The sequence below is a fragment of the Betta splendens genome, chromosome 4 (genome assembly GCF_900634795.4).
Source record: "Betta splendens chromosome 4, fBetSpl5.4, whole genome shotgun sequence".
NCBI classification, from domain to species: Eukaryota; Metazoa; Chordata; class Actinopteri; order Anabantiformes; family Osphronemidae; genus Betta; species Betta splendens.
The window spans coordinates 31616580-31630917 of NC_040884.2; the positions used below are offsets into that span (position 1 = coordinate 31616580).

The 14338-nt window shown below is 40.8% G+C and overlaps 1 protein-coding gene across 7 annotated transcripts in view; it reads right to left on the bottom strand.

The window, feature by feature from the left end:
- Positions 1-2427: 2427 nt before the first annotated feature.
- The window catches only part of nfic (nuclear factor I/C), a 97977-nt gene continuing 86066 nt past the window's right edge, over positions 2428-14338 (bottom strand). For 3 of the 7 annotated variants that reach the window (XM_029148325.3, XM_055507651.1, XM_029148323.3), the window contains 3 exons: positions 9984-10072; positions 9233-9271; positions 2428-9004 (listed from right to left, as the gene is read on the bottom strand). In XM_029148325.3, coding sequence (XP_029004158.1) covers positions 9247-9271; positions 9984-10072 — 114 coding nt within the window. In that variant the 3' untranslated portion in view covers positions 2428-9004; positions 9233-9246. The remainder of the gene's footprint in view (positions 9005-9232; positions 9272-9983; positions 10073-14338) is intronic. The other 4 variants (XM_029148326.3, XM_055507650.1, XM_029148321.3 and 1 more) reach the window with 2 other exon arrangements.

Sequence of the window (14338 nt, forward strand, 5' to 3'; positions counted from 1 at the left end):
GTGCACCCTGAACTGCCAACAATTCTCAGGCCTCAATATCATAATTTTTCTCTGCTTGTGACACCTTGCAAGACATGAATGCGCATGGATGGAGCTTGCTGCAAACAGGGTTCCGTTGGGAGATCGCCGCCCCGATACCAGAACTGGATGCGTGTACCTCCACGATGAACTAACGGCCAGGTCTGGCAAGCAAGAGATGGGTGCCGACGTGAAACTTTGTTTGAGCCACAGGGATCTTGGCGGGATCCACGAGAATCCATCCCTAAGAAATCACAAAGCTAAGGAATGAAACTGTTGATACGTAAAAACTCACATTTCTCAGCCTTTACGAAGAGGCAGCGTTCGAGCAGTCGTTTGAGCACCTGCTGTACATGAAGCGGGTGCTCCAACAACACCCTTCCGTACTTGACCACCGGCTTACGCCCTTCCAGTGCGCATATGGGTTCCAGCAGCCTCTCTTTCCATCCCTAGAAGAAGAAGCAAGGAATTTGTCAGCTCACGCTCTTGTCCAGCATTGCCGACAGACCTGGTGTCAAGCACGGCAGGTCATGCTACAGGTTCAAGCCAGGTACAAGGAGGCAGCGGATCGCAAACGTTCTCCCGAGCCTGAGTACGCCGTGGGGGACAGAGTGTGACTGTCCACTAAGGACCTTCTGTTGCGAGTGGAGTCATGTAAGTTGGCACAAAGATTCATTGGGCAATTTGCAGTTACCAAGATCATTAATCCGGTGTCTGTCAAGCTCGCCTTGCCTAGGTCCATGCGGATTAATTCCACGTTCTACGTCAGCCGCTTTAAGCCTGTCTGGTGCAGTCCACTGGTTCCTCTGGTCCCTATGCAGCCTCCTCCTCGGGTCATTGATGATGGGCCTGCATACATGGTCAGGTCTCTCCTGGCTTGTTGACGACGAGGCCGGGGCCGTCAGTACCTCGTTGACCCGGGAGGGGTACTGGTCAGAGATATGCTCATGGGTTCCGGCCAGGAACATCTTGGACGCCAGTTTGATCAGGGACTTCCATCAGGCTCATCTGGACCTCCCGGTCCGTCTAGAAGCTAATGTGGGCTTTTTTTCCTACCTGTTTTCTGACCTTGACTTAGCCAAGTCCTCCTGTACCATAGCCGAGCTTATCCAGTTGCAGACTCTACTTGTCTTGACCACCGTTTTTTGCCTGCTTCTTGATTGAGCGTCCCATCATGAGTCTGTACCTGCATTACATCTGTTCCTGGATTCTACTGTGAACATTAAAGTCTGTGTAACTTACCTTCTGGTCTCCGTCGCCGTGCATGTGGGTCCGATTTGTCAAGCCGCCTGACAATATCAAGACAATACAGGAGGTGGTGTGATTATGTTAATCAGCTGAAGATTTTACCGAATTAGCAGAGTTTGTTCCCATTTCGGTTCTGTTTGCGTTCTTACCAGGAGGACCGCACCGAAGTATGCTATTTGATGCGGATCGAGACATCATGTTTTGGTGTACATTCGAATCCGATTACCGTGGTCACACCAGACAAAACGAACCGCACCAAGAAGGAAAACAAACTTGAGTTTAATTCAATCGAACCAAATCCTGTAGTTGTTAAAGCAACCTTATAAATACCTGGGTGTGCTTTTAAACAATTAACTAGACTGGACTCTTAACAAGAGGCGATGCACTGTACAGGAAGGGTCAGAGCAGACCTGCTGACTGCGGTCTTTTGAAGTGAGGGGGCCACTCCTGAAGACCTGCTATGAATCTGTGGTGGCATCAGCCATCTTGTACGGCGTGTTCTGCTGGAGCAGCAGCATCCCGTGAGGGACAGGAAGAGGCTAGACAGGATCATCAAAAAGTCCAGCTTTGTCCTGGGCTACACTCTGGACACGGTGCAGGAGGTGGGTGAGAGAAGGGTCCTGGCCAAACTGACATCCGTCCTGGACCAGACTGGAGGACTCACTGTCTGCTCTGGAGAGCAGCTTCAATAGCAGACTAATCCACCCACGCTGTGTGACTTTATACTTATTATTAGCAGTGTAACACAAGCACTTCTCATACTATCACAAAATTATCACAAATTGTTTTGTTTTACGCTTTTTATTATGTACATATCGAAGTACAAGGACAAGGAGGCTTGTTAAAGAAGATGATATACTTGCACCACCAGATAGTACACCACCAGTTGTCACTGTTCTGTGTGGTTTCAAAGCCCCACAACTTTGGTTCATTTTCCGACACAATCAGATGAACCCTGTGGAAGCTTCATGAGGCTTCAGATACCGTTACTGTTTCCGGTTCATGCGTCGCTTCCTGGCTACTGGTGCTGCAGAAGGACATTAAGGATTTTCAACCTTAAAAAATTCTAATAAAAAAAAAACAATTGGGGCAAAACAAGACGCATATTTAATCTTTGCCCGTGATCGGGTGTGAATGAAAGGAAAAAAAGAGTCAGAACAGTGTAGTGATATAGGTTGTTTATTTATGGTATAGTTTTGCATAGGAAAACATATTAATTTCCAGTAATGAATTGTCAGCATTTGCTGACAGCAATGGCTAAATATGATTATAATGGCATTTTACCAAAACCTTAACTTCCCCACAGCAGATGAAAATCATTAGGTCAGAAACACTGGTTCTTAAAAAAATGATACATTTACAGGCTGGTAAACTTCACAAGGCAGCGTTCAGTCAACAGCTCTTATGTTTTTGTCTGAATTCAGCTAAATAGGAACAGTTCATTGTCTGCTAATAAAAGTTCAGTTCAAAATGTCAAAAAGAAAAACATAAAGTTTAGAGTTTAGAGAAGCAACTGCTTGTACCGTAAAGAGTTCAGGTCAGCGCTTATTACGGAAACCACGCTGTATTCTAACATCAGACGTGTGTCCGTTTAGAGGTGCTACAGTCTGCTTGACTACGGAAGTGAAGAAACCGTGACCGATGTGAAAGGGCTGTGATCTGTGCAGAATGTATTAGAAGCTGACATGCCCCTAACCCTAGCCCTCTGACATTAATTAAGCAAAGCAGTCTTTCCTAGAATTGTTTCGAAAAGCCTGGAGTAAAAAAAATATCTCTTAAGAAAAGAATCAATGTGGGATCGCTCAGTGAAGGTTTGTAGTTCAGCTCAGTGATATTGTATGATATTAAGTGTTATGACTTAGTGATCAGTGGTGAACAATAACACTGCTTATTCAAAAAGTCTCCTATGAAAATATTTCACCTGGCATCAGCCACAGTCTTTGTGTTCCTCATACAGCTCACATCTGCTAAGCCAAAGAGCAAAATTAGCCTCAGTGCCCTGTGTCACTCCTTTTACCAGCAACCAAAGCCAGAGGCAAGTTCCACACAAGCAACAATATGACAACAGGAGTCCAGAAAGCCTGGTGATTCATCTTCTAACCTAGCTAATAGTTGGCAAAATGTGGAGCTCAGTGGTCTCATGGTTACATTAGTATTGAAAACCTAAGGTGTAATGTGGGGCAGCAGTAACACTGTTGGTGTAATAAAAATACTGCCTTGTAGACTGCAATAAAATACTGCAGAACTGTAAATACTGGTACTCGAGAGTTAGTTCTGATGTCAGAGTACAGTGAATAAAACCATTGGTTCCACTGAAATGACTGATGATGTAATGATAAGCAGCATTTCACTATTCTGAGTGTTGTTGCCACAAGCAATAAGCTAAATCAGTGGTTGTACTATGATGTGATGTGTTGGAGTGTGGAGCTTGTCTGCCATCACCTGACTCCACCACAACAGTTGTAATATAGACGCTTCATAAACCTTATTGACTACTAAGTCAATACTACTACTAAGTTGAGCCAACGCAGCAATGTCTCAACATTTTATTCGGTCTTCTTTGTCAGAGCTGTTCACCACAGTCTCTACACTGGTATGAATTTGGTTGTTCTTTGACTTGTTCCTGAGATTAGATTAGAGTCCAAGTGAGGTTCAGATACTGGTAACTGTGGAATTCAGTCATCACACTGTGGTATTCAGTAATTAGTGAGCACAGTCAGTGCTAGGTTAAAGCAAGTAAAGGCATTTTATCAGTGACTTTAACTATTAATGACGCTTGTTTTAGAGCATAATGTTGTTTTCTGAAATTGTCTCCTGGGAACGATCCACAGATTGAAGTCATACGACTGTGTGAGAGTCAACTCCTGACACTTAAAAGGAGCTTAAAATAAGTTAAGCACAACATTCTCCTCCAGTTTTACTCAGCCATAATAAAAGCATACTCACCTCTTCAAAATAGTTTGGGATGATAATCTGGATTTATATTGACTTAAATTAAACTCCACAAGCAATAGAAATCACCTCCTCTTCTTGTCTCATCCCTTCACATTAATGAAGGACATTCTCAAACCCTCTGCTTTGAGGAAAATAAACAGGATGATGAGCTGAAGATAACCTGCTATCAACCATGTCTAGATGTACAATGTGAGCCAAAAGCAAATGCTACTGATTAGTCGAGTGGCTGATAACAAATTAATCTGTTTCCAAACAGCTTCAACTTGACCTCAGCCAGGAACTGGAAGTCCAGACATTCTCAATACACTGTCTATCACAGCCACAGGTGAAAACTCTAAAAGGGAAATCACAGACTATGCTGCATACAAAGCATCTGGCTGGCAAAGGATGGCAAAGGATCAGCTACTGTAGATTACACACTGCAGACGAGGAGTAAAACTGCAATAGTTTGTGAAACAGTCAATGTCATGTTTATCCAAAGGTTTTGTTCAGCTCGACTGGACACATGGATGAATGTGGAGCAGCAGGCTCCATGAGCACAGACATTGACTGTATAATTCAAAGTAAGTCTTTAAATTCTAATGTTAAATGTAAAGTATACTTTGGAATACATAGACATGTCTGTATTCTATTAAAACATTACCCTAACTACAGCATGTTGACCTGTGTTTATAGCATTTTGTTTTGTATACAAAAAGAACACATTATAGATCTACAATATTTATATGATTCAAAATAAATAAGTTAATTCATGAAGAAGTTACAGCAACTGTACTTGCTAATCAAGTTAATGTATAGGGTTTGAGCACATCACCTTTGGTACATTAGTTAAAATTAGATCTAATTAAATTAGATTTTAGCAGTTTATCAATACATAAATTAGTGATGGATTTTAATAATTCAAACTATTAGGATACAGCTTACATGTCCAGGCATCTTCAAATCTCTCTATAATATGATTTCCCTTCAGTAAATTGTTAAAGTGCCTACAAAATAATGCTCCAAGCAGGTTTAGAGCTGCATGACAGGATGAACATGTTAATATCACTGTAACACAAACTAAAATGCAACAAATTTGCAGGTTAGGAGATCATGGGTAATTGTCATGTTACACAATCTTAAATGCAACAAATAATAGATTTGCAGGTTAGGAGATCATGGACAGTCGTCATGTCATATCTCTGCTCTGACAGTCCTGGTCTCATACATCCATGAAAGTTTGGCTAGTGAACACAAGCACAGTGACCATTTCATTACATGACACATGATTCTATCCATAGGACTCGTTTCAACAGGTTCTCGCTGTAGTTAGCGTAACAGACAAAGGCTTTGTTTACTCCAGTCTCTAATTACCATCAACAATCAGCTCCCATTTCATGGGTGCCACGCTCTGTGGCTCAGCCACCAGCTTCAAACAAAGAAAACTGACAGTAGACATTCTATATATGAGTTCATAATACAAACTTTATACATACTGCTGTGTCTTAAATTATATGTACAAGCAATAAAAACAAAGCTGAACTAAAAACTAATAGTTGCTAGTTGATAAGCTGAAAAGGAAAAGGTCTTAGTGCATGCATCAATACAAAATTCTGCTGTGGCGTTTGGTACTTTCTTGTCACATGGTTCGACATGTGGTCAGACATTTAACCTTCGAACAACAAATCACAGAGCAGGTCTCCTGCTTTTATTACGCTAGCGTCAGTGGCTGAACCCCTACAAACACTTCATACTATTAAAGGCTCGTCCTTGTCCTCTCAATAGGTACATACTTAAACGGATCTGCATGTATTTAATGCTTCCTAATACATACACAAACAATGCTCCCTTCTCTCAAACAGCACAGATCACTTCGCTAAAGTGGAATCCACACACGGCAATGCTGACAGCTCAACATTTAGAGACTTGCAGTGTTTACTTGATTTTGCACATCTCTGTGTCCATCAGACATTTTAAAAGGTTTGTGGGTTTGTTCAGCTGCCAAAGAGCTGATCTGTTGTCAAAAAGTCACACAAAATGTAGAACCTTGGTTCAGCGGCAGATGTTTGGAACCTCTGATGCCATTCATGAACCAGCAGAAGGAGTTTAGCTTACCTTGGAACTACTTGGGATGTAACCATGGTTTTTGTATCAAGGTTTTAAGGATGGCAATTAAGCCAATGCAACCCGATGAATCCCTATGACATAGTTCTTACACAGTTGACCCTAACAGTGCTGTTTACTTCTGTAAATAAATAAATAGAGTCTTGAACAAATAAATGGAACAAACACTGTCCCTCCGTAAAGCTCTCTGATGTCCCGCTGGTTTACATAAATGTATGTGCCAGCTTTAATGGTTTGTGTTTTACAATCATGCAACTTATTTTCTTTTGAGCTGTACCATGAAGGTATGATCTTGTTTCCATATAATATTACTGTTTTTTAACTGAAGGCAAGGCACATAAAGTGTTTGTATGAACTATCGTGCAAAATAGAAGTTTAATAGGGCCAGAAAATGTCAAGAAATAGACACCACCACCATTGCATCACTGTCCTCTGATGTGGTACTGTACAGAGTAGGAGGAAGAGCAAAGTTGAAAGGGAGAGGTATCATCAGTTTGAGCCATGCATTCTTTAGGTCAGTACAGCGACCAGGGAAGCACCATGCAGTATAAAGCAGCTTCAAGCCACCTTGAACGAAACCTTAAGCCTCAACCTGCCAAAATCCAGCTCATATCAGCAACTTTAGTAGAAAGTCAGTCGTGTGCAGTTGCTACAGAGCAGACACTGACTGCTGTCAGCTTTAACCCTGGACCCTGGGAAAGGAAAAAGGAAAAGCACAAGACATGAACACCACTGTTTTTGAACTTTAGATGCAGTCTAAACAGTGTCAGCTCAGACAATGCTGAAACTGCATCATCCTCAGTTAAAAGCAAGCAAAAGGAGAATATTTAGACTTTAGAAATGATCAAATCATGGATTAATATCTGCAGGACGTCGTTACATTTGCTTAGCAGTCACTCTGACAGAAACACCCATGCTCTGAGTGAAATGAATAAAAAATGTCTCAGATATAATCATGAGTCAATGTTCATTCCTACAAAAGTTTAATCTCATATTATTTCCTGCAGTAAATTGTTAAAGTGCCTACAAAATAACGCTGCAAGCAGGTTTAGAGCTGCATGACAGGATGAACATGTTGACATCACTGTAACACAAACTAAAATGCAACAAATTTGCAGGTTAGGAGATCATGGGCAGTTGTCATGTCATGTCTCTGCTCTGACAGTCCTGGTCTCATACATCCTTGTAAGTTTGGCTAGTGAACACAAGCACAATGACCATTTCATTACATGACACATGATTCCATCCACAGGACTCGTTTGAACAGGTTCTCGCTCTAGTTAGTGTAACGGACTAAGGCTGTGTCCAGTCTCTAATTACCATCAACAATCAGCTAAGAGATGACATCTGATATAACATACGATCTGGGTGGTTTTACTATTACTGCATTTGGATCTTGCATTAATTTGTCTTAACAAAAATGATGAGTTTAAATAGTTCTGCATTCAGGATTTAATCCATTACATTTACTGTACATTGGGACAATTGGTTGTTCCTATTTGAACTAGGCATGATTCAATCTGGTGACATGTTTAATCAAAGATAAAAAACATGTATAATATTAAGCTATTAAATGTCTTTCAAAAGACTAAGGTATGAAAATGCAGCCATAACACAGCAGAGCAGCTTTGTCTTGGTTAATAAACACTGTGTAAGGTTTGAAAACACTAAAACCTGCGGCTGTCTCAGCTTCCTGTTCCCCTGCCTCCAGCCACGTCAGCCTGAATGGCTGCTACTCCTCAGCAGAGCATTCAAACGTGGTGGGGTTAAGGTGCACAGTGAGAGTCAAGTCAGTACAAGAAAACAGAACTTTGTGCTCCTGACCTGCTGTTAGATTCTGACATTCAAAAGCCCACTGCTTGGTAACATGCCTCATTGCATCAGTCTGAAAAAGGAATTTTAACATAATCACCCTACAGCATCTACCTACATGCAAGTACAAAGCACATCAGCGAGTTCTGTAGAACACTTCTAGAACAAAGCAGAACACACACATCATGCCACACGGTGCTAGGTTCCAGCTGTCCCAACACATGATACTTGAAGTAAGTGTCTTATCCACATAATGTGCGTTTGGCCATTGGTACATGTTTATGGCAATGGCCAGATGTGTGCTGCAGATGGGCCAGTCCTCAATGCAGTCACTGGTCCATTATTGCCTTCCAACTTCAGCACTGTAGTGTGTTCAAGACGGCATGAATATAGCTCTTATATCCCACTATTACTCATTTTCAGATTAAAAAGTCTTAAGTCTAAATCTTAGAAATGATAGGCTTGCAAACAACTAAATGGGTTCAGGCTGATGATTGTCAGTAAAAAAGACAGCCTTAGTTTTTGGTGGGAAGTGAAATGTGACATTTTAAATTTGAATGTTTTTCAGGCAAAAACATAGTAAAAATTGCAAAGAAACTTTAAATCCTAACAACAGAATCTCTCCTCCCAGTCGGCTTCAGACAGTAAAGAAGGCTTATTTGCATATATCGTAAAAAGCACCTGCAGCAGAGGGGGCGTTTTGGCGGCGAGAGGGAGAGGTCTATACAAGCTCCGGGCAACAGGCCTCATATAGACATAATGTAGACACCTAGGGCACATGGGTAAAGGCTGGCATCCGTCCTGGGAAAGCAGGGCTTCATCCTGGGGACACAGTAGGTTCACAGCCTTCTCTGGTGTCGGTGTTCATCTGGACCATCAAGAAACACGCAATCATTTTTTTCATTTGTAACCTCTGTTACACAGCGTAGTGCATTCTGGGGCTGATAATGGCTGTCTTTCACACATGTGTAAGTGTATGTAATTATATGTATAACATATATATAAATATATGTACGACCAAATCTAATTTTTCTAAAAAGCTGAATAGTTTTTATCAAAGCCTTGATAAAACACTTCCTTTCCTGAAGACAATCACCTTCACTCCAGAGTTCACTCAGTTGCCCAGATACCAAGACTGCAACATACAAACACAAACACAGTTGACTTGTGAAGATCATACACGAATTACAACATTCGTCATGTATCACCTTATACTGAGAAGTGTGTACAAACAATTTAACGTATGCACTGATAACATACAACTTTAGGTATCTGCATTTAGAAAGTCTTCACATTATTTACAGCTACTGTCAATAAACATTCCATCTTTTGCTTAAATCATTACAGTATTTTACTACTCACTTTTATGAAACAACCTGAATTCAGCTTTGATGTCATTACAAGTCACAGAGAGCTTCACATGTCACATAGTTAACTAGAGACAGGGGGACAGAGGACTGCTGAGTCAGCAGCATGAGCTTAGCTGCTTCTGAAGCAGTGGCACTGCAATGCAGCAGCGACGACATAAGCCAAGCCCAACACACATTTACATGCTGAATACGTGCTGACCTGTGTGAACTCTTCCAATCAGTTCTTTAATATGCTGGGAATCAATCCAATGTTAACTCATAAATGATTTGCAAAGATGGTTTAAACTAGAAACACATGGAATTGACACAGACAGCACAGCTTTTAAATAACTGCAGTCCATATATGAAATATGATTCATATAAGCTGAGTAGAGATATGGAGAACAACCTTGTTGATGATTTCAATGTTCCAATAACCTGGGATTTAATAGATTAGCTGAATGTGTAAATAGAACTTTAAATATACACATAACTGACCTGGGCTTGATAGAGTCCACCAGGGTCTCGAGGGGTAACTCCAACAAAGGAGGTGCGGTTGGCAGGGGGTGTCCCAGGGGCAGAGTATGCTGAGGATGTTCATTTAACAACATGAGTGTTAAGATGCTGTGTGGAAGCAGCACTTTAAACAAAACCTACTCAGATCATAAAAGACCTATAACACATGTTACAATCAGTTCTCCATATTCATCTGGATGTGACTTTAGGTCTCATTTGGTTTCCAAAAATACCCTATCTGGAAGCATGAACTCCACTAACGTGATGCAGTATTTGGCACCAAGATTAAGCAGAGCATTAATGTCTTGTAAGATGTGAGGTGGGCCTCCAGTGATCTGACTTGTTTGTGTGGTAAAATCTGATCATCTCATGGTTATGTCTGTCCTTAGTGACTGGGGAAAATTAAGTTGTTTTTGAGTTGCAAATAAGGTCAAGTTGACCTGAGTTCAGGCTGATCACAAAAACAAATAAACTGCTAGCGCTGAGTAAACATGGACTTTCGATGGACACGTAGACTCTCGCTGGCTGCGTAAACATGGAGCTTTAAAAAGTGGGCATTGGGAGATGTGTTCTTAGAGTGCTTCGCAGAGGGTCTGCTGCAGACACCCAGCTGACCTTTTTCGACCTTTCAGTTCTTTCTGCAGAAGAACCAGCGGGTGAATTCGGTCACCACCTCTCTCATGATTATTCTGAGCCATGAGATTGATTGTACTATTTCATTCTATGTAATAAATTCATATGCTGTTGATTTAAACTTAAAAGTTGAGTCGGTGTGAAATCTCTGACAAGGTTGGAACATAAAAAATACACGACATTTGTCAAACACATCTCACAGATACTCAGTTGGTTCGAGATCCATCGGGCTCCTCAAAATAATCCTGAACCATTACTGCTTTGTGGTAGGTCACTTTATCCTCCTGAAGGAGGTGACAGGCATCAGCGGATACTATTTTGATAAAAAGCTCTGGTCAGTACTCAGCTACCACAACCTAACCTCCCCCGGCAAGAGAGGAACATGCTGGCCTACCTCAGCAGGGGTGAAACAATTACCATACTGTCGGCAGACAAAGGAAGATGCACCCTCGTTCTAGACACTGCAGATTGGCATCAGAGAGTCATTACACACAATAGAAAGACGACATTCCATCAAATTTATTTTGACAACTCTAGGACAAAGGTCACCTGCACCTTCACCCTGACCTCTAAGGTCACAGGTCACCCTCCAATGTCAGGTGTCAGCAATGTCAAGGGTCATCTGCACTCTAACCCCGAATGTCAAAGATCTGCAATGTCAAAGGTAAGCCGCCCCTTCACTCTCTCTGGTTATAGACTGCCCCTCCATGGCAAAGACCAGTTCTGCCAAAGGGAGTCTTCCCCTTCACCGGCGCCTTTGCCATCTTAGGTTAGAGATTGTCCCTCTGTGTCAAATGGCTGCAGCTGTTCAGTCATAGATGGAGCCGCTTTTTATCCTGTGTTCCCAGTATCACCAGTGTAAGTCCTTCTCTACCCCTTGGGTGGGAGTTTAGCTGCCTGAGCTCCCAGTATCGTTGGTGTATGGCATTCTCCTGCCCAAATGAGGGTTTAGTCGCCTGAGCTCCTAGAATCTCTTTCCCCCTCAGGGTTTAGTCGACCATCAAGGCCCTGTTGTTTTAACTGGTGGTTGCTACTTAGTTCTTTAAAACAAGGGGCTTACATTTATGACTCAGGTAAGGTTGCCAGAAAGTTGAGTCATGTCAACTGATTCTATCTGCAGCAGAAGCATTTGTAGCTTCTACAGCTTGTGTCCTTGGGGGGTGGTTCTTCACACCAACTCAGTCTTTTGTCCACCTAATGAGCCGGTGCTTTACATGTGTGAAGTGAAGTTAAACTAATGTGTGGACCTTTCCTCAAACCGAAGAAGCTTCTGGACTTTGTCAGTTGTTGAGTTATAGTTTAACCAGATGATGTATTTTATGTTATTAAAACAACAGTAAATTTCAACATTAATTCACTGATAGTTTTGTTAATGCATAAAACATTCATTTAATGTTTTTTCTATGTCAGTCAGCAATAGTTTTTGTACTTATTCTAATAATTGCACTATCCAAGTACCATGTCATGTCGTATGTTGTACTGTAACCATGTCATGTTGTATGTTGTACTGTCACCATGTCATATTGTATGCTGTATGTTGTACTGTTTGTACTTTTTTATGCTGAGATGCACCACCTGCCAACACCAAGTCAAATTCCGCGTTCTGTAAAGTGTGCTCTACCGGACCTGGCAATAAAGCTTTTCTGATTCTAATTCTGATTCTGATAAACTTGTTTTATTATATAATATTAATTATTTATCCTACATTGGGGAAATATTCTTGATGCAGCTCACAGAAGAAAGAACAGTGAAGATAGTTTAGGAAGAAGCCTCAAAGGAGGTAAAGCGAGATCTAGGTTTGAGTCTTGTCTTTAGCACTTAATTTTACAGCAACTCTGACCCTAATATTTAACACTATGCATATGTTTGATGATTGATAAATACTATTTTTAGAGAAATTAACAACTTCCTATTTCGAGTTTACAATAGGTTAGACATAATGACGAGTAATGCTCGTCTGGAATATATAAAGCATGCAATATTATTCGAATGATTAAAAATGATTTTAAATTGTCACTTTGGTTACATATTATATACAAATTAGTTCATTAATAAGTTGGCATTTGATTTGAGTCATGTATCACAAATGTATCCTTTAAATGTAAATGTATTTCATTTTAAATCAAAATCAAATCAGGTGCAGGACTCCTGTCTTAGAGAGAAGGTGCTGGTGTAAAACCAGTCTGACCAGGTTTGCACATTGACCATTCTGTCTGAAAGGAGGCTTCTATTGTTATGCTTATTTAAGCTTGCTTAGAAGAGTCATTGAAGAGTCAAATGTGTGTGTGACATAGATCTGATAATGTCAGTTCTACACTGTTTGCTAGGGCATACAGACAAACAGACAGACAGACAATAGTCTAACTAAACAGTGAACTAAAAAGTTGAGAAAACTTGAAAAGTTGACTTCATTTCAGAATTGAATGTTGTACTAACTTTTTTTAATCATAGATAAGCATCGGCAGCTCACGCTACCACACCTGCCAAACTACCTTCTGGAGGTTTATCAGTTACTGGCTGTATTAGGTTGAGTTGGACTTTACAAATGAAATTATTAAATTCTCATTCTATATATTATTCTTATTCACTTGAATGTAGTGTGTGTCAGTCTGCCTGCTTCAGGAGCTGTTTTAAATTAAAAAAAGAACATTTCAATGTTCTAATCAAGCTTAGATGAACATAACAATAGAGCCTCTTTTCAGTCAGAACGACCATCCACAGCACCAGTTAGACTGGTTTCACACCACCCCCTTCTCCCCAAAGCACCAGAGTCCTGCAGTGCTGTTACCTGATGTAACCAGATACATTTGTGAACTACTTCATCCATCCATCACTTATAAGAGCCTAGTGGTTAAAGCACACAACTTCTCACCCACAGTTTTTAATTAAACTGTTTTTGTTAGTTGGTGGTTTAAAATAAGAAACTTTTATATCCTGAAGCCATAGACTTAACACTTTCTTTTTAACAAGTTTTATTTACAGATTTTATAAACGTCCAGTTCATTTGACCTTTTTCTAAACCAAGTTGTCTGAAAGTTGGGTCACTACATTCTTTTAGAGCAGAAATGTTTCTTAAGGAGCTTCTACATTATATGTCCTTCATGGGGGACATGGTCTTCACACCTTCTCACAGTCCTTTGTTGAACTGATGAGCCAGTTCTTTACAGGTGTGAAGTGAAGCCTATTGTAAATAGAGGATAGTGCCCAACTTTACTCAGACTGAAGGTTCCTGCACTTTTGGTAATGTTTCTGCTTTAAGAAAAGTCTGTAAGTTAACTTGAAAATTATTGAGCAGTCACAATCAGCCGATTGCAGTGACATTTGGCAGTAAAAGGTGACTGAAATGACACGGAACTGAAAGAATATCAGCTGGCAAAACTCATAACACATATGTATGCAGATCTCTGTATTTTGTGTCACTTGAATTTGTGTGGTAAACGAAAGACACCGGAGGCAGGATTACACCAGGAGTCTCTAGCTGGGAGCTTCTGTGCATTAACCACTAGGCTGTTGGTCCTCTGAGGGAGACCTACTGTATGGACAGTAACTAAATTCCTCCATACAGCATTATGTTAACAGAGCCTTGATTTGAGTGGAACCTTTAAAGTTATGGATCCATGAAGAATTTTCTTTTTAAGCAGTTTACAAATATATCTGGTTTTCATGGCTCAGGTGAAGTTGTGTGGAAGTTGAGTCATGTCAAC